Source organism: Vidua macroura, chromosome 20 (assembly GCF_024509145.1).
Source record: "Vidua macroura isolate BioBank_ID:100142 chromosome 20, ASM2450914v1, whole genome shotgun sequence".
NCBI classification, from domain to species: Eukaryota; Metazoa; Chordata; class Aves; order Passeriformes; family Viduidae; genus Vidua; species Vidua macroura.
Window position 1 is genome coordinate 9,462,183 of NC_071590.1, and position 22,674 is coordinate 9,484,856.

General features: G+C 41.8%; 1 protein-coding gene across 12 annotated transcripts in view; it reads right to left on the reverse strand.

The window, feature by feature from the left end:
* Positions 1 to 22,674, reverse strand: part of BCAS3 (BCAS3 microtubule associated cell migration factor) — a 299,013-nt gene that overhangs the window by 227,589 nt on the left and 48,750 nt on the right. For all 12 annotated transcript variants that reach the window (XR_008440115.1, XM_053995311.1, XM_053995318.1 and 9 more), the window contains 2 exons: positions 17,633 to 17,803; positions 8,817 to 8,910 (listed from right to left, as the gene is read on the reverse strand). Coding sequence is in view for 11 of the 12 variants with exons in the window: in XM_053995311.1 (XP_053851286.1) it covers positions 8,817 to 8,910; positions 17,633 to 17,803 (265 nt within the window). In the remaining variant the exon portion in view is untranslated. The remainder of the gene's footprint in view (positions 1 to 8,816; positions 8,911 to 17,632; positions 17,804 to 22,674) is intronic.

The following is a 22,674-nucleotide window of genomic DNA, read 5'->3' on the forward strand; positions in this document are numbered from 1 at the left end:
GATCAGCAGAACCACAGTAACCTACAGCTGCTATTTACTTTTTCATTCCAAAATGTCTCAATCCATAACCCAGTTTCAAACATTTACAAAGATATTTGAAGACAATTTGCCATAAATTTATACCCATTTATACAAAAAATTAAGTATTTTTGTACATATAAGGAAAATACAGCAGCATGGCAGAACTTAGGATTACAGTAACAAACTACAGATTTATTTTTCTGTTATTAATGAAATGTAATAGGTTATCACCCAAAGTAACCCTCTGACATTTAGTTAACATCAAGTACAAAGTGATTTTAGCAGTTTGATAGTGACATTCTAAATAATTTTCAGCGTACCCATCTATTAAAGAAAAACCAGGAATTCCCACTCAGGTCTGTTGCAACATTTCTCCACATAAAGCACAACTGAAACCTTTTATCCTGCAGGAAGAGAACTTAGTCCCCATGTTTTACATGACACTTATTGAGAGGATAAATGGTTATCTTATTTCTGCCATAAATGAGTGTCCATTGCCTTCATTTATTTACAGGTGATACCAGAAATTGCTTTTCCCTCTGCTGCCCCAGATACCAACAGCACACATTTGAAACCTCTCACACATTACCACTGATTTCCTACCTTATGACACTTGGAAAATTTTAGTATTGAACTGTAAAAAGCGTGCCAAGCAGCAGAGTTAAAATTAAGTGTGATTAGCTTTTCTACAGGACCACCATTTCATCACTGGACTGGTACCCTGAGTGTTTTCCCTCTGTGGCAATCCTGGAATCCAAGAGGTTGGGTCCTTTAGGCCCAGACAGAAAAATTTCTGTCTTTTCTTTGGGTCCTTTAGACAAAGAAAGAAAAATTCCTTTGGCCACAGAGGCCGAAGGCTTGGCCCTGTGGGTCCAATGTCCTGAAACCCCTGCCAGGGCAACGCGGCACCCTCAGAGCCTGTGTGGCACCAACAGGGCACACCTCAGCTCCTCCAAAACCTCTGAAAGAAGGATCCTCTGAAGGCAAACACGCAGTTCCAAGGCACTGAGGCCCACCAGCAGCAAGGTACAAAATCCAAATTGCTCTCGGAGACAAAACTGCCTCCAAGCTTCCCCTCAGCTTGACCACTGAGGCTGGCAGGGCCAGGCCCGGCCTGGCCACCCACGCTGCACCCAGGCATTTCCTGCAGCTCGCACAAACGCACCATCTCACATCTGAGCTCAGCAAGATTCCCTCCAGCAGACACACTTTTACTGTTCCCGGCTGTTCCTCCGGGCCTGAGTGTTAGAAATGAAAGGGAGTTTGTTATGGAGCTGAGAAATCCGGGAGAGCGCTGGGGTATTATGTTTGGGCGGTAAGGCATGTGAGCTGAGGTTGGTCTGGATGTTAATGTTGGCTTAACTGGCAATTTCCTTGATTTGTAGTGACTGTGTTGATAGGAAATACAGCTCAAGTTGCTCGGGTGCAAGGCAGCCAAGCCTTTCGTGTGGGATTATGCACACAATTTGCATTAATTCTGTTCTGCAACATCACAAACTACACTTCCCTTCTAGTGAAGTGTGCGGTCCTCAATAATATATAGCATTTCCAGCAGAGAAAGCTGGAAGCAAAGAGGGGTTTGTGTGCTGGAATTAGGCTGCTGCTGTTACTGGAGCGAGGATATTCCAAAAGATCTAATTCAAACCAGTAAGAATTTATCTTCTCTATTCCCATGTTTGTCTCTCCTCATGCATTAGACACTTTATATAGACGTGGAGGGTGCTTTGGGTCCTTTGGTGCTCTCTTATTCCCAATGGAAAGGACCTTGGAGAAGGAGAAGCTGGAGGAGGTGGATCCATAAGACTTCTCTGAATACTGAGCAGACAAGCTCTGCAAACAGGTATTATTTCCTCCCCCAAGGTTTGAGAAGTCTTTTATAAATGCAGACCCAGGGCTGAGCGCACCCAGAGATCCCAGCATAGCGTTCTTCGTGTGGATCCGAGTGCACGGCACGGCGCACGGAAGATGGTAAAAAAAAACCCCTAAATCTGCCAAAAATCGGTCTGGAACTGGAGACAAAATGCTGTGCAATGATCCTGAGCCATTGAAAACACCGGGATCACCATCCTGTGTTATCCATGCAGTCCATGGGTGTTCAGCTCAGCAGGATCTGGTTTCCAGCGCTGGCGAGAGCCGCAGGTGTCTGCGGGTGCTGCAGGGAGGGTATCATCCCCCCTGCTCCTCACAGGCTTCTTCCCCACCCTCTTCAGGCAGAGCAGGGCTCACTTGGGGCACAAACACCAACACCTGTGGCACAGGAGCCCCCAGAACCCGTGGTGGTCCCTGTTTGTTCCTTCAGTGACACCCTGGATCCCAAGTGACATTCACTTGTCTACCTGCAGCTCTGAGCAGCTCCAGATGATGCTCCCAGCTCTTGGTTCCATGTGTGCTTTGCCTTTGGGTTTTCTGGGTTTGGTTTGGGGTTTCTTTTCTCTGTTTTTGCTAACTTGAAGGAGTGCAGAGGTGAAAGATAATACATTTGTGGCTGGAAAGGATTTGAATTAAAAACAGAAAGATGAGTGGTATCTGATTTGGCAATTTGTATCTAATCTAAATTCCTGCTGCCTGTCCCGTTTGGAATAAATGCATTTATTAGATGAAAGCCCAGGGAAAACAGGCCCTTCACTTGTATTAGAGACTCTTTTTCAGTAAGTTAAAGGAGGTCCTTTCACACCCACATTTGCATTTGAAGTACAAATATATTCTGGCAGGACTTGTATCAACACGGAGGTCCCAAGCACAACACCACAGATGGGAAAGAACGTGTATTTATAAAACAGCAATTTGAAATCTCTTCCTCACCCCTGTTATTCAAACAATAAATCACCCATGTTTCAGAACACTGGGCTGGGGTTTGTGGTGGGATTTTCCAGCTCTCATTACTTCACACTGAAGAATCCCAGTTTTCCATTATCACAGCTCAGCCATTTTGTTTCTCTCTCCATCTCCCTGCAGCATCCCAGCAGGAATTGCTAATCCCAGCGGAGAAACACAAACCAGAAGAATCCTGGTCCTACCTCACTTTCACTTTCAAGTGCAGGAAACTTCAACTCAAGCTTCTTAAGAGGCCTCACGAGTTTTCCCAAAAAGTTCTTTAGACGGAAATACAGGTTAAAGCCGTGCTAAGTTCAGTCTGAATGTCTTCTCTTATGAGGGACTTTATGGGTGAATAATCAGAGATGAAAAGTGAATAATTCTTGAGGATTTCCTGCTTATTTTTCCAACTGGCATTAATCCCTGTTTAACAGATAACAGCTGAAATTCACTGCAAGTTTTGCATACACAGGACCCAGTGGAAATTTATGTGTAAACCAGACTTCATTTAGTATATATCTCATTACAAAAATTCTGATTTTGCTTATCCACAGTACGAGGGTGCAGCCAGATTAAATTAATGACTGTTTTACTGTGTGGTTGTTTTAAATCCACAGAGATGATTAAAATCCAGTTTCAAAGGAACAGATATCCTAGATGGGGAAAAAAATTAGCAAAGCTTTGTTTTACCTGCCTTAATTTACAGCTTCCTACTTTTCCTGCATTCTGTTTGGGGAAACAATCAGCTTCTTTCAGGAGAGAAATAAAAACACGAGGAATATATGCATAAAAGGAAAAACTAGTACAGATGTAGACTGTGGGTTAAGAGCTATTTATGCAGTATCAGAAGACTAAACCAGACTCTGGCCTGGCCATAAACTAAGCCCACGCCCTAAATGAGGTGCCAAGCCACAAAAAGCATTTGCGTCAACTGGGAATACAAGGAAAAGAAGGACTTCTAATTATAGGGCCTGGAAGCGGAAGCCAGGAGCGACTGGGAGCTGAGGCTGCGCCGTGTTTATCTGAGAGCTTCCTCCCCCCTGCCTGATGAGGCTTGGCCTGAGGGTGGGACTGGAGCTGCTGATGGGACACGGAGTTCTCAGCTCCTGGCAGCGCCGGGGGCAAATTAGAGAGCGCTGGGCAGCCCCACCACATCCTATTTATAACACCTCCCTAATTGCAGAGCTGTTGATTGCGTGCATAGAAGTGAGGTCCACACGGCTTGGAGCTTCACCAGGAGCTTCCCTTCAGTTTTCAGAGGGTTTTCCACCTCCCCAAACTGTGCCACTCTGCCAGCACCCACTGAAGGACTCGACACCTTCAAGCTGCGTTGGCTTTCTTTGCAAAACACCAAGGGCACGAGTGCTGGGAATCAGGCACACATCAGCACGGAGGGAATGTGGATCCATGGATAGTCTGCATTTAGGAATGCAACCCTCAGATTTCCATGCCCAGCCACGGAGAGACCAGTCCAGCCACTGCACCAACTCACTGCCTGTCCAAAAAGTGATTAAAAGTACGAGCCTCTCACACTTCAGTTTGGAAATCTGACGTGGATCCCACACAAGGTTGGTACCGAGCTTTGGAGGTTCCCAAATGACAGGCTCAGAGCGCTCAGGGGAACCACAGCGACTTAGAGCAGCTCTGGTTCAGTCCATACGGATTTCTCCTGGCACTGCCACCTTCCACAGGCTCACTGGGACAGGATTCCTGTTCCACTGAGCTCCCTGGGCTGAGCAATTGCATTCATGTGACCAAGTTTATATGGCCCATGGTTTTCTGAGGCATCTGGCCCGACCCAGGAACAGCAGCTTTATTTATACCCACTCAACCCCTCTCCCAGGCAAGTGAAAATACAGCCAAACATCAGAGCTGCTCAACCCCTGGGTACTCCCAAGTGGACCATGTGCTGCAGTTACAAAACTGGGTCTCAAAAAAACCTTAACTAAACAATGAAATTCTGATTTTAGCAAAATTCACCGCAAAATAAATGCAAGCACGTAAAGATTTAATGTAAATATTTTAAAAATCCCAAGAAGTCAAAAGAAAGAGAAGCAAAATAAAATATTATTTTGTGAATAAATAACTCCCTATGACTCTTATAACTCCTAAAATAATCCATGGCTACAGCTCTTCCTTCACAACCAACCCAAAATGCAATTCTTGATCAAGCCATCAATCATCAAGGATTCCTCCTTTTGGTGACATGAGACATAGGGACGCAACATTTATAACTGCAACTCATCAAACTGCTTTAATTTTAACATATTTGTCTTCCAAGGCAATAATTCAAGTTGAAAACCAGAAGAAAATGAACAAAAAAACTGTAGAATTATTCTGTCATTAAATAATTACAGCTTGATTTACTCTCCAGGAGTGTTTTCCTGCCCACACTCTCTCATCAATAGGAAAAAACTTGTGCAGAGGTGTTCCAATTTCAGCCTCTTTAACTATTAACTCAAGGCCACTGTCACGTTTCAATACAGAACATTAAAATAATCAGAGCAATTTCAGGTCTGTTAAAGGTGCAGTCAGGCATCCCAAGGGGGACACAGTTTAATCTGTTTTACTGCTGGCCCAACATTAATTTTCTTGTTATTAATGGGTGGAAAATCTCTTTTGTAGCCAAGGAAGCGTAATTATTTTAAATTTTCAATGTCTTGCACTTCACAGCTCTCAGCTGCCAAGCTGGCAGGAGCAACACTTCTGGAAAGCAGATCATTTATTTACCAGAAAAGAAAAAAAAAAAAAACAGATATTTATAAATGAGCATAATTTTTAGCTGTTTACTAATTGAGAATCTTATTTGAAACTTTCCTCTTTGACACTAAAATTAGAATGTACCTACCCCGTCCCATCGATTTAAAAGCTGATACTACTCCCAAAATTGAGTGTGGATTTAGCTATAGAAATCTTTTAATCATTGTATTTTCAGTTTGTTTTAAGGGCTTTTATTGAAAAATATTGTCTCTTTTGCTCCCTGTAGAAGGGTGAGAAGCCAGGATCGAGTCCTGCAGCTGGAAAACCCCTCTATGCAGTATCTGAGTCCAGAGAAAAGCTTTTATTGGGAAAAGCTGTCCCAGGAGAAGACCACCAGGAAGCTTAGGTAACAAAATGTCCTTTTCAGAGGCTCTAAGGCTATTCACTCACCTTAACAAATGGGAAATTGAAGCAGAAGCTCTAAAAAATCAAACGGGATAATTCTCATCTTTCCTGGCTGCCCACAGGGTTTGTTGTACATATAGTTCTTGGCAGTGCACAAACCTTCCAAAACCAGGAGTGAATGATTTAAACAACCTCTGAACAGACATGAAAACTTCTACACTTAACTTGCCTCCCAAACCAGATACAAGGGATGGAGATGTTTGTATGGATGCTCCTGGAAATCCCATCTGGAGCCCAGGAGGCCAAGTCCAGCTCAGGCTCTGCACTGACCACGGCAGGAATTCCCACAGGAATTGGGATCCCAGCACAATCCCCTGTTCTGGTGGGCTCAGAAGCTCAGCCCAGCTTCCAAAATTATTCATTACTGGTCTGCATCACTCGAGGCTCCCATGGAAAGTGGAATTCCAGAGGAAGAGCAGCAGTGCCCACAGAAAATGTCCTGGCATCGTCCTCCAACACCAAACTCAACGCTCAAACACCAAGACTCCAGAATTATTGATCATATCTAAAATTTAGGGCTGATTTCTCTACACTTTATTTCATCTATAAATTGTGGAAATAACATCTCTACAGGTTTTTATGTTCCACTTATTCCCACATTGCATCCTCGAGACTTTGTGCCCAAAACACACCTTCCTTGAGGAACCCAGAGGATCTGGCCCTTCCTTCCCTCTGCAGGGGCAGCAGGAAGAAACTTCATGGGCTAAAAGAACAGACTGTCCACTGGCTGTGGAGAACTTGCTCAAGTGTAGGCAACAATGCATTTAGCAACTCAGCTTTAGCACAAATAAAAAACATCCATACTTTGCTTTTAAATGTGGTGAAGTAAAGACAATTGACTGAAATAAAGCTGCAGCCTTTAAGTCGACTTTAAAATTATTCTCAAAAGCACAAATAACAATTCCTGTAGTAAGGAGAGATGTGGATCATTTACACACAAGTTGGTTTTCATTATCACAGTTCATAAAGGCCTTTATACCTCTGATCTGTCCAAATGAAGGGAGGATTCTGCTCGTTTTTAACACAATAAAAACCTATAAGGGGATCCTCCCAAAACTCAGGCCTGAGCACCTGTGCAGTTCCTGCACTGAGACACGATGGGATTAAGGGGTTTATCAGACCCAGAAGTAAAACTTTCAGTGAATCAGAGCAGTGCTCCCTGTTTGCCTCCCCAGCACAGCTCTGCAGGCACTGTGTACTGGTGCAGCCTTGCAGACACTGCCTGGAATTAGGAATAAAAGTGGGGTTTCAGAGCAAGCAGCCAAGGACAGAATCAAAAGCCACCTCTTGTTTTGTTCTCTGTAATGAGCTCAGCCTGATTGCCAATGACCACTGGAGAATGAGCTGGGATGATGTTACAGCCCTGGCTTCAAACAAAATCCTGCCTTGATGTTAAATGAAGAGCTCACAATCCTGGGCTAAGTGCTGCTCTCACTGGAGGAAGAGTTCTCTGCTGGTTTGTCCCCATCCCTCCTGCAAATCTCCCAAGCACACAGCATCTGCAAGCAGCCAAAAATAACACCACTTAAAGAAGTGCTTTGCCATTAAACACCATCTGATCTAAGTGTCACTCTCTAAGTTATTGTCATCCCAGTACCTGAGCAAACCAAAGAATTGAATTGTAATAGATGTATCCAGCAATTTGCAAAAATAGCCTTCCTTTTGAAAAATAACAAGTTCATTTGGTTTTGCATAAACATTCTGCTGGCCTTTTAAATTTACACAATCCTAGAAACTCTCTTAAGGAGGCATTTAATTAATATCTATTTACCATTCTAATTTAAGCAGCTGTATTTATTTCACTTATTTATGTCATTTAATTAGCATCGCTCCACTTTAGGTATCATCCTTCTTCCAGAGCACAAAGCAAAATGACTGTTCTGGAACTGAGGATTCTCAGTTCACTGCACAGAGCTCCATGAAAAATTCCCTTCCAAGAAAATCCAGGCAGATGAGAATACAGCTTTTCTGTCACAAAATCCCAGTGAACTGCACTGCACTGTTAAAGAGTTCTGACACAACAGATGGGGTGTCAGAATGACACCAACTGGTCAGCAAAAGTGAAAACATAAATGACAGACATTTAGTTTCATTCTCTGAATTGTGACTTCACCTTCCTGATCTTCATGGCATTTGCTGCATTTTAGAAATTGTTAATTTAGGCACTGGAAGCTGTGGATTCCCTGACCATTTCCCTGAGTGCTGCTGCAATCAGCCAGAACATTATTTATCTGCAGATAATGTAATGTTAATTGTCAGATTAATAAGATCAATTAATACACAAGAGTTGTAGTTGTCCCTGCTGCCCACAGTCACTGTTCATTTATAAAGAGGAAGGAGAGAAAGAAGCACTTTTGAGGAGTTTCTTACAAGTATTTTCAGATTTTAGTTGATTTCATTCATGAGAGAGGGTAAGATCACAAACTCTTAATTAGCAAAGAAATAATAAGTTACTTTAAAAACCAATGAAACTAATTTTATTTCTGTATTTATGGAGGACTACAATTTAATCCATGTGCTGATCCTCTGGATACCTGAGGATCACAACCATGTGTGCACCTGGCTGGCAGGATCCCAACAGACAGGAATTCCTCAGCAGGAAGAGGGACTGAATCTACTGAATCCCTCCTACCACAGTAAAAGAGTTGCTAAAGTTTGACATTTCCAGAAAAGACAAATCACACATCCAGCACTCCACAGAGCAGGTCACTGCAGTGTCCCAGTGGGACCAGCAATCCCTCCAAAGCCAGGGGACTCGTTCCCATGGGATTTACTCCTTGTTTACATCCATCCCAAAACCCAGAAGAATCTCTTACCACTGGGGTTAAAGGCCATGCAGCAAATGGGCTTCTCATGAGCAGGGAAATGGGCCACGATGCCATCGCTGTCTGAGTCCTCACTCACCAGGACCTGGGGACAGAACACAGCCCAGATTAGGGGGGAAAACACTCCAGAGGGAAAATCCCCATTTACTGACACAGGGATTGGTGTGTAGGTGCTCACATTGCCAGGGTACCTGCCTGTCAGCTCAACACCAACCATCCTGGGAACTCTCTCAGATACAGACACATGAGACCTGCTCCAATAACCAGAAAGGATTATCCACTTTATGCCTGATTTCCTATTTGTTTATCATATTCAAATTAGGGAAAACAGAAAAATAGTCCCATTTTGCTCCATGAATTATTGCTGACTGCAAAAGAGCTCACTACACCATGCTGTGCAGGAAGCTCCATTTGAGGTTTCCAATAACAAAATGACATCCTAGAAAGAAAAGGGAATATTTAACCCTTACATAAATCAGTATTTTGATCCCAAGTACATCAAGCAAATAAGTGGAAGACCAGATCAAACCCCAGAGAAAGAGGGTTTGCTTTCCAGGAGTCTCTCAGGTGGGAACAGCACAGCTTCCATCCTGCTGTCAGTGGTGCTGGAATTGAGGGATCTGGATTTCCAAAGGATGCAAGGAATGCCAAGGGTGGGAGCATGGATGGAAGCAGCTGCACTGTGGAATTCACAGTTAACAGGAATTTTCTCCAACTTGAAACTGCCTCACTCAATATGAGGTAACACTGTTACAAAGGTTGCTAGCAAAAAAATCAGGCCCTCATAAAATACTTTCTTGTGAACAAAAATGGAATTAAAATATAGCAGAGAGTTTACACAGTGTGGGGAAATTCAGTGGAAAAGGAAATACCTGGACTGAGATCTGTGTTGTGCAGCAGCTTCTGGGGAAAGGGAAAAAGGATGAGCTTTTGGTGTTTTAAACAAAAGCAAATTTGAAGCTGGTAAAACTCCTGGCCCAGTCAAACCAAAGCTGAGTTTGAGGACACACAAAGGCACAAAATATCTAAGTTTAACTGCATAAAAAGCGAAGATATTCCTAGATTTATAGAAAAGAACCAGAAGATGTGTGGACAAAACCATGCAAGAGCTGTAGGAGTATTTTACTCCTTGATTACATCATCCTAAAAGCTGAATTAAGTAAAACAAAAAGAAAGATCAGTCAGAAGAGGACTTGAAAAAGGGGGTTTTGTGGTGAGCAAAACCCATCTTCTTACTAAGACAGTGCAAAACCACCCTGAATAATCTGTCTGCCTCTTCCAAAACAATCTGCAAGGTTTTCCTACCCCAAGCAGGTATCACAATAGTTTGAAGCTATTTTTCTGCTTCAGAAACGAGGGATCCTCTGGCGGCGTTTGGAGCAGGGCTGGAGGGGCCTGGGCTGGGCTGGGCTGGCAGAGCCCGGAGCTCTGGCACCTCACAGCACAATTATGGCTTTGCTCTCCCTCGTCAGCATTTCGTGCTCCTTCCAGAACCACGAAACCAGAGGGGCTGGAGATGTCCCGAAGGCTTTGCAGAGGAGCACAGCCGCCCTCACGCAGGGAACCTCAGGCACTCCAGCCACCATTTACCACTGCTCCCGCTCTGGGCTCAGCCTCAACGCTTGGCTCTAATTAAAGAGAAATGATAATGACCAACTAACACCATAAAGCAGCTTTACAGCAGGTCCAGCCTGTTAAATAAGAATATTCAATCAGAAATGTGTGGGTGTCACAGGAGCTAAATCATTGCTAGAAACGGTTATACAGGGTTATTTCATATGCAGCCTCTTCTACAGGATTAATTCAACATGGCTTTATCTGAGAAAAAAATAAAAATGATAAATGCACTGCTGCTATCACCCCTGCAACATAAACCCCTGTCCAACAGGCAGGAGCACTGGATGGCAAGCTGATCCTTGAATATTTTTCCTCTGGAAATATGATACAAAGCAAGAAGTCGCAACATCAAAAACTGCAAAACACCTTCGACTTAGAAACAGACTTAGAAAACTTGAGAACTCAAAAAAGGCCAAATCTCTGTTTGTATATGATGTTAACTGATCCCATGCTTTCAATTCTTTTGTCATTTACTGCTTAAAAATATCTTATTGAAAAAAAATACTCCAAAAGGAGTTTTTAAAGATCTCCTCCTTTCACTATAAAAGCTGGTACAGCAAATAGACCTTTGCAGATTCAAATTCAAGTATGTTCATCCCCTGTACTAACCAAGTAAAGCAAAATAAAAGCCAAAAAAACCAACCACAAAAGCACCTTCACCACTCAAAAATTTGGAAATCTTGGGCAGTGGGGAATGTGACATTCAGGGCTCCCTTCTCAGTCCTGATGTGTGTCACTGCCTGTGTCAGAATGGACAGAACTGGCTCTGGGAACACACGTGGAAACAACACTTGCTTTTGCATGCAAAGATGAAAAAATATTCTTCTTCTTTTTAAAATCAGCATGAAAAAATAAATCCTTTAGGAACAGAGAAAAGTGCTTTTTTTAAATCACCATCTATTGAAATCTTCAGGATTTGTCAGGTCCTCTCCCTGCTTTTCTGCACTGCACTTGTGGATAACAAATAACACTTTTTACAATTCCAACACTACAAAGGCAGGAGGAAAAAAAAAATCCAAGGAATTGGACTTAACTCCATCATCAACCAAATGTCCCTCACAAAGATGCCACCAAACCAAAGCCTGGTTCCCATCCCAGTTCAGAGCTTGCACAGCTTTAAATCCCAGCGTGATTTTCCTTTTTTACAGAACTTCAGGAAATCAAAATGATGCTGATACAACACCCGGTGCTTCAGCAACATCAAACCAGCACCACCAGCTCCTCCAGCCAGCTGAGGATTCCGTGCCCCTGAAAACAGCAGAGTTGGGAATTTTTCCTGGAAATCAAAACAGAGGGACAATTTCCCTAATAACACATGCAGGGGCTGTCAGGGAGCTCAAGGGAAACAGCTCATTCTCCCTCACAGAGCCTGCAGAGCCCACAGGAATCCCAAGGCTGCAATTTTTTCCCTCCCAAACAGGCTTCCTTCTCCAAGGTAGTGGCCTCTAACCACTCTGCTAAAAACCCTTCCAAAGTCTCTCATTGAGAAAGGTTCAGAAATCTCAGCATTGCTCTGGGGATCAGAGTCACTGAGCTCCAGCAGGATCCTCCTTGCAGAGCTCCCAACAAGAGAGCAACACTGAGATTTTTCTACCAAGGCTCCTCGTGAACGAGCCCTCAGCTGCTCCTGATGCCCAAAAATATTTTATCAAGAGCTGCAAGAGGATTTTCCCCAAACCTGCCCAGCCAAAGAGCCTGTGGCTGGAAGTGCTGAGCCAAACCAGCTCCCAAAGCAGCTCTGTTACAGCAGAACTCTGAAGTTTATCAAAGATTCACCAAATCATCTTTATCTCACCCTAAAAGAAGAGACAAAGCACCGAGGGCAGCGTTGCATTTACTACCAGCCAGCAGTGTTTGCTGCCAGGGCAGGGGATAACTGCAGCCAGAGCTTTTTTTCTCCTGTGCCATATTTTCCTTCCTCTGTGGTATTTTCAGTACTGCTGAACAGAAGCCACTCGTAATTATGACTTTAATTATTTTAATCGTTAAAGGCAAATTACACTATTTATCCCAGTGGAGACATGTTTTTAAATAAAACATGAAAGTAACACAAATAAAAATGGACCCAAATCTAATCAAGCAGGTCCTACTCTTAATACAATTAAGAAAAGAGTAATCCCATCATCATAAAAACAAATAGGTTTGGCAATAATTATAAATATGAATATTGTATAACAAATATTTGCTGTACACTTGAGAACCCCAACGCTTTAAAGAGCTGGAGCTGGAGTTTGATCCACAAAGAGCCTCCCCCAAGTTACAGCCAAGGTCAAACTTCAGTGGAAAGGGGCTAAAAGTGATAGATCTGTGGCATTAACTACTGCACTCCTTTTAATAGAATCCAGCATAAACTCAAACCAGCCTCATGCTCAGCCTGAACCATTTATCTGAGACAAAAATGTCTTCTTGACAAAAACCAGATCTCCTTTAATAAAAGTGAGGCAGACAGTATTATGCTCTGAGGGAATCCTGTTGCTCTTTTTATATTTATATATAAAAAGAATTCTTCTGTAATACATGGAGATATAAAAAGTGAAGAAAATTGAGGCCAAATAGCTGAGCATCAGGACATCACATCAGCTTTTGCCAAAGCTGCTCCTAAAATAAAAGCCCTGGTGTTAATGACCAGTGGAATTATGTCTGTAGTTAAAGTTTGATTATTGAATATGCTTGACTCTTTGAGCTTCTTTTTGCTTCAGACCAAAATTTCACAACAATTCCTGCTCCTGATAAGTATCTTGATTTGGTTCAATACCAACTCCTCATCAAATGAAAATGAACTTTGGAAACTGCAGCTGCTTTTTTCCCCGAAAATTCCTCTTTAATGCAATAAAAAGTTAATAGGGAACAGGAAAAAAAGAAAAAAAAAGCCCTGATCCCATTTTAAAACATAAATAGATCAACATATTATTTTGCTGAGCTGGTTTGAAAATATTCCCTCCAATATTGCTGAGCAGTGGATGAGCTGCACGGTGAGATTTCATCCATCACAGCCCCGGAGAACACACCCAGTGTGGAGTTTTGGATTTTGAACTGGCCACATCTTTCTCTGTCAACCAACTGTTAGATGTTGAACAGATTTACATTCTGCCCCAAAACTGGTGACTTTTGAGCAAGGTCATTATTGCAGCCTGCACGTGGGTGGCCCAGTGGATGAATTAATTAAGAATACAGAAACAAAGGTCGAAAGAAAATAATTTTTCTTTCAAACCCAAGCCAATAAAGTCTTACACATTTAATTCCAATTACTGAAAAAGAGGACATCTGTACAGCTTTAGGTTTATCCATTTCAACTAATTAAGGGATTCAAATAAATAGTCCTTCCATCTAACTGAAAAGTTTGCTAACACTTCATTAGAAGGAAGTTTAAACAAGCACACAACCTTGTTAACATATTTTGGTTTACCACAAAGTTACTTGGGCATCTTGATAATTATTTTTATTCCTTTTACAAATATCTCCTGACAGCCAATGTCAATAATTCTGCATTCCTCTGCATTTATTTAATTACCTCATAATTCAAATTTTCTTAAAGTAGCACCAATTCTGAAAGTAGGAGCTATCTCATAAACAACTGCTGGGGATGAGAGTTTACTACAATATCTACATTCATAAGGTTTATTAAAAATACTTTCCCCTGCAGATTTAATCCTGCAAGATTACGTTAGGAGAGTTCTTTGGTCTTTAATTGTGGATTTTTCAGTGGTGAGTTTGCATTTCACCCTCTGCCATGGCAGCACAGGGCAGTGAATGACACACATCGAGCTCCCTCTCACATCCCTCATATTTAATGCCTTAAAATGGGAGAAATTATTTTAAAATAATGAAAAGTATAGTTCGTCCTCCTGGTTTGTGTCCAAAACACGTCCCTTCATCACCCTCCTGGCACAGAAATTGTTATATTTGTACACATGCACAGAGCAGCTCAGTCCATCTTAAGAACCTGTGTGCTGTGCCTGAAATAACTGAAAAAGTACTTGCATCATTCATTTGCAAAACTTTAGTCACATGTATGTTAAAAAATGCTTCCCCACTAAAAAAAAAAAAATCTTATTTTTCATCCAAAGTGATGTATTTGCCTGCCTTAGATTTATTGCTGTCTTCCATTTTCTTTCTCTTTTTAAAACTTTTTTTTTTACTGTATCTTATCTTACAGGCATATTTTATTACTTGGAAAATATATCTTTCACTGCAACACCCAAATTCTTAGTTAGGCTGTGCAGGTGATAGAAATCTTTATGGACCTGAAGGAGGTGAGGTATTTATTTTACATTAGGAGGGCACTGATGATAGGAAAATAATTCCTCCCTGCTTCTGAAATTGCCCTCAGCTGTGACAAGGCTGGAACCCATGTGAGCACACACCAACCCCTGCTCAATGGGATTCAAGGCTTTCCGAGTGTTCATTTAGCCCAGAAAATTCTTGGCTGGAATTTTAAATTCAGGGTTTCTCAGTGAGAGGAGGAAGAGCCTGATGGGGACAGCCAGGAACATCCCAAACCAGGCATCTCATCCCAGCAGGAAGGGTTTGTTGATTCCACTCAAAACTCTTCTTTTCAGGAATCTGAAAACTGGGGTGAACAAACAAGGAAAAATCCTTTCACTGAGAGTGGTTCAGCAGTGAAGAGGAGTTCCCCCACAGGAAAGTGGAGTCCCCATCCCTGGGAGGATTCAAAAAAACTGAGCAAATTTGGCAATTTGGTTTCATGGGAATGGCAGGATTCGGTCAAAGGCTGGACTTGATGATCCTGCAGGTCTTTCCCAAACTCACTGATTCTGTGAATCTGTGATCCTACAAACCAGTAACTTTAGAAAAACCACTGGAACAGACAGTGACCCTAAAACAGAGAGGACTGTTTTACAGGACTTGGCATCACCAGCCTGCCCCAGCAGCCCTCCATCTCAGCCAAAGTGAGCATGGAGCTCAGTGACCACGCCCAGCAAACTGATTTTCCACAGGAGAGTACAACAAAGTCAGAGATTCTGGGCATGAGGAGCTCACAGCTGGGGTCAGCTCCACGCTGCAGTGTCTGCTGCAGCCCAGGGCAGCCACCATGAGCTCTGTGAGATTCTCACCTCGCTGAGAGCTCAGAGGTGCTGAAACACTTCCCTGAATCCTGCCCCAAACCCAGCCAGGGTCAGCCAGCCAGCACAAACAAGTGCCATCCACACTGGCATTCCCTGCTGGAATTCTCCTGCCAGCACACAGCATCACATCCCTGCCAAAACCAGGATCTACCCGCTCACGTCTGCACAAAAACTCACATTTCCACTGCAAACAGAGCTGGAGGCACAGGAAAAGACTCAGAGGGACTGGGAGCACCCAGGACACCCCTCACAGGAGAAGGTTCTGTACTGGCAGTGTGGAATAACCACGTACAAAGTGTATTTTTTATTTTTAAGCAGCTTTCTTTTTGCCAGAGGGACATTTCAGTAAGAAAAAATTGTTTAAAGAAAATCTCCCGCACCATGAAAATCTAACAATGTAGAAGAAAGGGCATTTTCTTTTTTCCTGGAAATAAATATAATTCTGAAAGCAAATAACAGCACTGGAAATAAATGATATAATTTAACAGCATTTAAAAGCTTCAGATCACAAAAATATAAATGCAATACACACAATCAGGATATCCAACTTCCTAGAGGTGCAAGACAAAACTTTTTTTTTCCTAGAGCTGATGGCTTATTTATGTTAGAGCAGCAGGGTTTGGACAAGACAAACGTTATCATTTTTACAGCTCCTCTCCTGGAGTGCCCTTTAGGCTTTGATAGCTCCCTACTATTGCTAGGGTCAGAGGACAAGTTCATAAAACCTCTAAATCATATATAACAAGCCTTAAAAACCTAAGATCTATCATTTTTCCCCCCTAGGCCTATGCAGAAGAATCAAAGCACAGACAGCAACCAGCAGAAATAATGACCACATTAAACAGCTTCATCAGAAATTTATGAAGTCAAATTTGTCTTTTTTTTTCCCTTTCCTTAGTGTATATGAAGAGCCAAGAAAATGTTGGGTTTTTTTCCTGGAAATAAAAACAAATCCCAGCCGCCAAGAGAATTATTTTAAAACCTGACTCTAAGATCTTAATTTTTTTTTCCATTATCTTCTTTCTTTTATTTCAATTTTAGTAGAAAATATCTATTCTGTTTTATGAACAATTCTCTTTCAATGCAACATTGCTTGGCTAAATACTTCCGAAATTATTTCTTAGGGAACAACCATAAAGAAGTTTTTCTTTGTTTGGTTTTCTTTTTTTTTCAAGTAAAGGATTTTATTTTCCTGTCAAGAAAAAAAAATAAACTTAGCTAAATATTTTACTTCTGATATGCCCTTAATACCTCACCAACTTACTTGCAATGAGCATCATAAAGATAGGGGAAAACAAGAAAAAATTAAAGTTTTTTTTTGCTTTAAATTCCATAAATGTGACCATGAGAAAAAAAAAAAAACCTCACACACTAGTTACAGAATAATGAAGTGTGTGGGAGTTCTGCATAAACACTGAATCCAGGATCAGCCACTTTAAAATTAAATGAGTGGTAGAATCAAACACAAAAAGACATGGATATCTTCCCTGTCATAAAGACAGGAAAATCCAGCAATTTAAAAATTGTGTGATAATGGTGTGGAGTTTGTAACAAATGATTCTCCCTGATGCACTGCACTGTGTATTTTTATGTACAGTAAATTTACTCTATTATTATAAAACAGTGCAAATGCCTCACCAAACAGCATTGTGCTCGACTGCATTTGGGATTTACAGAAAATTGTAACTTTTACACTTCATACCCAACTTGTCCCATCAACTTTTTTAACCTGGAATTCAACAACTCCCCCCATTCCCAAACAACCCCACATTCCAGACACGTTCTTTATTAATAAAAATCATCAGATTCCATCTCCACTTTGACTGATCAGCATCAATCAATGTCAATTAGGAACAAGTGTTGGGGAGACAAAATGTGACACTTCACACTTGATCTTGTCAAAGTGTCACATAAATATGCTGCAAGGACAATATATATTTTGGCTGCGTTTCAGTGCCAAACAGGATTTTATCCCAGCTCTGTGGGTCTGTAAAACTCTCGCCGCGGTGAAAATCCGGTTTATTTTTCACTCCCATCACCACATAAAGGATTTCCCTGGGATTGTGGTGGCCATGCAGGCTCTGGCTGTGTGCACACTGTTACCTGTCCCTCTGCCACTGTCTCGGTGTCGATGATGGTGACAATCCCAGGCACCAGGGGACTCCTGCGGAGGTTGCTGTGAGCCAGGATTTCCTCCTCGGTGGCTCCCGACGGCAGCGTCCCCGTCAGCTGTGTCACCACCTTCCCCACCATTGTCAGCCCAGTCTTTATTGTCTGCAAAAAAGGGGGAAAAAAAAACCCTTCAAATGATGTTTAGGGCTGTGCTGTGGGTTCAGCTCGGATTCCTTCTGGATTTTTTTAGGAGTGATCTATCAGCTGCAAAAAGCTGCAACAAAACAGCTTGAAAAAATTTGGCGTCCTAGCAAATGGAAGAATTCACCTTTCTTTTGGAAGTCAATTATGCCAAAGTATTACTGAAAAAAAGAAGTATTTTAATGTTCAAATAATTTAATGTGTTTGTATTTTAAGTATCCCAGTGTTGGGGTTTTTTTTAACTTTGATTTTGGTTACTCCCATAGTCCATAGAAGGATCAAAGATGAGGCCACAATGGGTGTGAGGAGGGTACTGCTCACACAGAAATACAAACAGCCCCTAAAGCTGACAGAGTTTTGTCTTCTGCACAGTGCAAGAGACTAAGAATTCGTCTTTTTCTACATCTGACACACTCATTTTTTTACTCAGTAATTAAGCATTAAAACTAAATATGAGACTCAAATCCAGGAAAATTAAAAATGCCACCCCCGAGGTCCTGGAACTCCCAGGCACATCCCAGCACAAGGAATGGGACTTTCCAGGCTCTGCATGTTTCCCAGACATGGGTTTGAAAACACATTCACTGCACCAGCTTTTAGCAGCTAAAGATGCTGAAGATTATTTTTATTTAGCTTTATTTTATTTGGAGAAAAAGGCAGAGTAGGCACAGTAGGAGAGATGCAGACTGAAAGAAAAACAAGCCCAACTACAACTTTAAATATTTTCTCCTTGAACCAAGGACTGTGCCTTATTTGCCTGTAAAGAATTGAACAGATTTATTATGCAATATAAATAAGAAATAGCAAAAGAGATCCGAATGGAATGACACTGTAACAAGCCAATTCTTAACTAAAAAGACAAGCTAAGCTGCCTGCTAAATTGAAAAGGAAAAAAATGTCCAGATCCCAAGCTGAAACCAAGAAGCAGCCACAAATCAATTGCAACTGCTTTGTTTAGTGCTAAAATCTCAAACTGCAGTGATTAGAAAACACATTAGTGTTCATCAATTAGCAGCCAAACGTTTGTTTTAATAATTCATGGGAAATGACTTACACAAAGTCTGTTAGTGTGTTGTCAGGAAAGCCTCTGAAGGGCCAACAGCAGCAGGCGCCACACGGTATCGATGGCCATGGCCAGCCAGGAAGGCTGATTAACCTCTGAGATGCCTCTGCTGATGGACTCACCCCATTAATGCTAATGGAGATACTTCCACTTAAAATCGAGCCAGGCCTTTAGCACAGCAATGGCTTTGGGGGTTTAAAGTCTTTAGTAATATCCTGCCATTTGTTTCTTGTTATTTCTTTTTATACCCGGCTACGGCAGAGGAGAATAAAACGGGTTTTAAGAGTGGCGAACTCAGGAGGCTGGGAGAGGTAACATAAAGCAGATATTGACAGCTGAGGAATAAACCTAAAATAGCCCCAGTGCCATCACAGGGATGCATTCCAGCTCTCCTGGCAAAAACTGACAAGGCAGTTTTTTGGCCAATAGCTAAAATCCTAGAAAATGATTTGTTCTCAGTTTATAAAGCAGGGAGGAGAAAGCAGTAAATGCTACATGGCAAAATACCTGGGCAAGGGAAAAGGCTAAAAACTGTAACCGACCTGTTTTAGAAAATATCTTTAATATTTATAATGAGAGCAATGGGATGGCAAAGTACCAGCCATAAATTGACAGCTCTCTAGAAGAAAATGACCAGTGTGGGAGCAGCGTGGGCCTGCAGCAGGGAGAGGTGTGCAGAGATGTGGCCAAGGCCATTAGCACAGAAATATCAGTGCAGAACCATTACAGCACTTACTGCCCTGTGCTGTTGTGTATATTTGCAAAAACTTCTGGGGTAATCTTTAACCTTTCCCATGCCATATCAGCTGTCCCCTCCATCCATTAGGGCTAATGACCTTGCTCTCACATAAGCTGTTAGTCCTCATTAAGAAGTTATCAGGTAACAAGAGAAAACAGATGCAGCCTTTGCTAAATCACTTTACCAGTACAGGATTAAAAGATATGGAGAAGGAATCAAGCAAAGGAGTTATGAGGTGAGAAGGACTTGGTTTATAATTTGATGCGAGACATGTGACAGAGCAAATACATTTTAAATGAAATGGGTTCAAGTTTGCACTGTCCCAGTCCCTTTGTCACTGATGGGAACCCGCCAGTGAAGTCTGCTGATAAATAAAATTAAAATACTAGATCCAGTTTTTTTTGTAACCAATGATCCACAGTGTACAGAAACACACATTATTTATATGCTCATGTGTACCCTATCTACTTCAAAATATGACTGTTCACATGTATTTGAATATAAAGAAATACATATATTTAATTAAAATAGATGTATGCCCTCATACCTCATTTAATTGAAAAGTAAGTACAACTTCATTAGATGAAAAGAATTAAAATGCACCATTCAGTGCCTGTTAGGATGCTTTGTTCCAAGAAAGGCCTTGAATCCTTTTAGTGACAACACAATATATTGTTCCTGTTTCTCATAATAAATACATTTTATATGCTCTATTTGATTGCAAATAAAAAAAATCAATAGAAAGCAGAAAGAGACATCAAAAAGATCTGCCTTGGGTGTCAACACAGGGAGGTTGAGCCCCACACTCAGTTTGAACAAAGGGATAATAGGGTTGATTCTGAAAGAAATTGTGTCCATGCCACTCTGTTTGTTCAACTGGACTGAAAAGAAATCTTTATCCCATGGAAGGGACTTTCCTGTCTGCATGCACTGAGTGCTTCTTCAACACCTCTAAGGAATGTTACTCCCATTTTTCCAAACACATCCATTTTTATCTGCACTCATCATTAATCCAAATCTTCATTGACACATCTTCTGCTTCCCAAAATTTTCTGCTTGGTCAAACGATAGAAACTAGCAGAGCTTTTAGAACATGAACACTCAGAAAGCCACAACTTTGACCTCGGTGATTCTGGTGAACAGGGACCTTCCCAAATAACTCCCATGTTATTTGATTAAGGAGGAAATTTATTTGCTGCACCAAGAGCAGCAGCTCCCACTGAGGACAAACCCCTGGCCCCATCAGGACATGGGTCAGCAAAGGGAAAACCATTACAGAAAATATTCTGTGCTGCCACCAAGATCTTCTAGAGAGGCTCTGAAAGGCAATTCTCCAAAGTGACCCTGCTGAGAGCTCTCAGCTTTCCTTCTCTTTCATACAAAGGTTCTTCACCTCAGTAGACAATTGGAAGCCAACCAGAGAAAAGGCTGTAACCCAAGGTAACCTGGCAAAACAAGAACTTTAATGGAACCACTTCTGAACCTAAAAGCAGCAGTGCAGGGAAAAGGAAAGGACATCCACTTCCCAAAAAGCTGCTCCTGCACTAATCAAAGCAAAGGAATTACAAACCCCTGCAGCTGATGGAACACAACAGCATAAATAAAGGTTCATAAATGAAGACTTAAGTAAGGAAGGAGTGAAGTTGATGGTGAGGCAATGAGATGGACAAAGAGTGACAGATATATGGAGCATCTATTTGCCAGCAAGAAAGTCAGCCCTGCAGTTATCAGAGATGAAAACCTGCTAGACAGCAAGCCAAGGCTCAATGAAATCACTAATAAATTAAACATTGCAGATTTACTGTGGTGCACTCATGGATAACAAATTAATACGCTAAGGCTGAGACACTCCTCAAGAGCCAAATCATGCAAATATTTAAAACTATATTAGTATTAATCTTGTCTATTACAGTAACATCCAACAGGCAGGAGCATGAGCAATGTGCTGTGCAAATACAGAGCAGCAAGAGCCCATGCCCTGGGGATTATCCCTTTTCCTAACTCTCACTGGGAGTTTATCTCTGTACAGAGGTTAACAATCTTTTCTTTCCTCTGATTATAAACACATTTTATCTTCAGTATCTACTCACATGATGCAACAGCACTACTTCAGTGTGATAAATTCAGCTTAACAGCAGAATTTCTGGATTATGATCCCTTGCTAGTACTACTCAGCAGGGAAGGCCATCAGCTACAGTGCTCTGTTTGCAGGATTTTGCCACATCTGATCCAAACTGTGGCTGATCACGCTAAGCCACTCAGTTTTTCAAACTTATCTGTGCTCTAAAAAAAGATGTTCACAATGCTGGGATTGAAGGAATTTGGGGAGATTTCCCTCCACACCTCTTTAACTGTGCTGCTGGTGAAAGTACACAGAGATCCAGCAAATCACCTCAGGAAAGGAGCAATTCCAGCTCCCCTCAACAATGTAAAAAGCTGTGATTTTTCTCCTTCTCCGGCCACACTGTGATTGTGATGGACTATGTTTGTTTTCACATGAGCTGGCCTGCCCTGTGTCTCTCTTTGTGGCTTCTCCTAACTGTTGTTTTCCTCAGTGCCACTGAGCCTTCTGTCCCATGCTGTCATTTCATTCCTATTATTAGGTTTGTTTTGTTGCACATATCAGAAATGAAAAGGCTGGTGGTTACAAGGGAAGCTTGTAATCAGCACCGAGTTCACCCCACGGTGCCAAAACTCACTCTGTGTGTGTGTGTGAGAAAAAGAAATTGTTGCAGCAAGGAAAGGAGCTGGGAGGGAGACAGTGAAACAAAAGTTGTGCTTGGTCTTGTTTAAGATTTTTCCAAGCCGTGGGCTTCTTTTGATATTACAAAACCCCAGACATTTCTCTGAAAGCAGAGGGATTTTATAACATCATCTGAAGTACGAAAACGAGGCAATGGAACCTATATGTAAACAGTCATTAATAAGCTCTAACCTTCAAAGAGGTAATTAATTAGCTCCAGTACTGTGCTGTCACCCTTCAGAGAGAGCAAAACGTATAATGGGGGTGTGATGGAGTCCAAAAAGCAC